We start from the raw sequence: 2,782 nt of genomic DNA, 5'->3' as shown, positions 1-2,782 counted from the left end.
ATGCTTTAAATGTTTGTGCAGCACAGTATACTAACAAAAATCAAATGAATTCCTATTGTGTTTCTGAATATAAATGATAATTATAATTATTAATTATTGTGCTAGGAATATTATACAAATGTCAATTTCAGGTCAGTTTTTCAGTACCAAACATGTTAAGTCTGCTGTCATTATGTGACATTATCATTAGTGATGTTTTAAAAAGCAGTGACTATTGAGTTAAAAATAGTTCCTGTATCCGGTCTCTCAAAAGGATTTTAAATTTCTTAGGTGTAAGACTTAAGTAAAAAGTTTTAAATGACATGACACGATGCCATAAACAAGGCACTGACAACCACCGCATCACCTGTTCCTATCGTCAATTCCTAGTTAGGGATGTCCAATCTTAACTTTTATTCGATATCCGATATGCCAGCTGATTATTTTCTGCCATGCCCCCCCAGAAAGAAAACGTTTTTTCACCCTCTACACATTATGAAATACTAGTTTCTGGCTCCAGCATTCTGCATACAATCCCCTGATTATTAAAATAGATTAATAACATGAGCTGCAATGCTGCCATCTACTGGCTTTCACTTTCATATACAGCTATTTTTCCCCCAAACTATTTTTAGGACACAGATCATTTGGCATCGGAGTTTCGTTATCGGAGGAAAAACCGATAACGATTCTTACAGATATTAGATAATTATGCTAATATCGGGCGAATATTTTTAGCCGATAATTATGCTAATATCGGGCCAATATTTTTAGCTGACTGATAAAATCGGACATCCCTAGTTCCTAGTGTTATTGCTGCACCTGAATAGTGTTCACTGGAATGGGCACATCTGGACTAGTACTGTTCACCGTGACAGTTACATCATCAGCTCCACGACACAGGTCTAAAAAAATACACAATGGCTGTGAGTAACAAACATCTTCCGTCAAGCAGCAACAATTGAAAAACAAAAAAAAACAGTCAACTTCTAAAATATTTATCTCCTTCAAACAGCGCCCCCCCGATCCCCGCCACCCACCCACAGATACGGCATCCCACGCAGACAAAGACAAACAGACAAAAACAACTCCCCAACAGTTAGTGTTACGATCAAGTTTTTCCACTTCATTTGGTCACACGACAGCACAGTAGTCAGTGAAGAAGTCCAGCACCTGAAGTACCAGGATGTGTCTTTAGACACGGTGAAGACCAGACCTTCAGTGATTGAAGGCTGGGGTTTGAAAACAGAGGGAAAAAGAGGCTGCAGAAAAAAAGATATATGTATATATTTACAGGGGGCACTGTGGTGACAATGTCTCTGAAAATGTCCAGATTGTCCGATCGGCGGTCTCCACGTTCACCACCTGGACGGACGAAGAAAAGCAGAATAAAATGAATATTTGACAGTTAGTAAAAATATCCACACAGCGCTGTAGAATATTGATGCAGTATTGTGAAATGAAATATTGCTAATGTACTAATACACTAATATATTAGTGTATTTTCTTACTCCAGATGAAGTGTGTAATACAGAGGCTAGGGATCTCCGATATCAACTTTTTACCAAAATCCCATATGCCGATATTGTCAAAAACACTTTATTTCCGATTCCGAAATTGACTGATACCGATACATGCAACCGTTTGGCGAAGGACACATTACTCGTACTTTCACAAAGTTTTATATTTTTTATAAGAGATGTCCTATAATTTCGGGCGACCGATGTTATTGGCCTGATATTAGCATAATTATGTGATATTTGTAAAAATCGTTTTTCGTCGTTAACACAACGCCTGGGTTTCTCCAAATGATGATGTGACCTAAAATTAGTTTTGGGTAAAAACGGCTGAAAGTGAAAGTGAGCGCCCTAATTATAATATGTGAGTAACACACGTGTCACACACATACACGTGATTGTTCACAAAGAGGTCACAACCAAAGCGTTCATTCCTGATGGAGGCAGTGGTCGGTTTGGTCTCTACGTGTTGACGTGTGATTTCATTTTCATTTGCGTCGCAGCTGTTGGTGTAATGGACTGTAAACGTGCAGTTAAAGAGAAGTTACAATGTTTTCAAAGACCCAGGGTTATTTTAAATCATGATCTAGTCAAGGAGTTTGTCCTTGGACTGTTACTAACCAACCAGTAATATCAAAGATGAAATAAGATGATTATGGGACGAGTTTCTCCTTCACGTGAAAAAGTAAAAGCCTAAACTGGGCCAGAAAAAAACCCCTGCAGGTTTTAGACACTAAAATAATAACTGGTACATGTCAGTCAGAAGCCACGTTGCTAAGAATCTATTGTACAAAGACGGTCCTGCAGTTAAAAATAGTTTTAGTGTTTGGTTCCTGCACATTTCTGAAAACATCTCTATGGTGATGTGACGGGTTTAAAGTCGAGGGTTGACACTGATTTTACTTTCGAGATTGTCTTGACCATGTCTACATGCCTAAATGCACTGAGTTGCCACCATGTGATTGGCTGATCAGAAATTAAGTGTTAACGAGCAGTTGGACAGGTGTACCTAATAAAGTGGCCGGTGAGTGTATATAATCTTAATTGCATGAGAATACAGCTGTTTCTATAGCAGCACAGAGAGAAGTGTGTGGAGGTTGACACTGACTGTGGATGTTGGATCATGAACAGAGGTCGTCCTCACTGTGAGAGACAGAGTGGAGGGGAATAAGGCTTTCACTCTGCTCGCTGTCTTCTGGAAGTCTACGGGCAGAGGAAACAGGGAGTCAGTGTCAGAGTCGGTCACTTTCTTTGGAAAGTGACCAAACATTCACAGGACGGTTCAT

The 2,782-nt window shown here is 39.3% G+C and overlaps 1 protein-coding gene across 6 annotated transcripts in view; it reads right to left on the bottom strand.

The window, feature by feature from the left end:
* Positions 1–725: 725 nt before the first annotated feature.
* Positions 726–2,782, bottom strand: part of LOC103392409 (solute carrier family 35 member F5) — an 11,267-nt gene continuing 9,210 nt past the window's right edge. For all 6 annotated transcript variants that reach the window (XM_008329014.3, XM_025063899.1, XM_025063898.1 and 3 more), the window contains 2 exons: positions 2,605–2,699; positions 726–1,344 (listed from right to left, as the gene is read on the bottom strand). In XM_008329014.3, the coding sequence (XP_008327236.1) occupies positions 2,618–2,699 (82 nt within the window). In that variant the 3' untranslated portion in view covers positions 726–1,344; positions 2,605–2,617. The remainder of the gene's footprint in view (positions 1,345–2,604; positions 2,700–2,782) is intronic.

The sequence above is a fragment of the Cynoglossus semilaevis genome, chromosome 16 (assembly GCF_000523025.1).
Source record: "Cynoglossus semilaevis isolate Cse_v1.0 chromosome 16, Cse_v1.0, whole genome shotgun sequence".
In the NCBI taxonomy this organism is placed as follows: Eukaryota; Metazoa; Chordata; class Actinopteri; order Pleuronectiformes; family Cynoglossidae; genus Cynoglossus; species Cynoglossus semilaevis.
The sequence above is the reverse complement of the archived record's forward strand: the minus strand, read 5'-3'. Positions and strand labels throughout refer to the sequence as shown.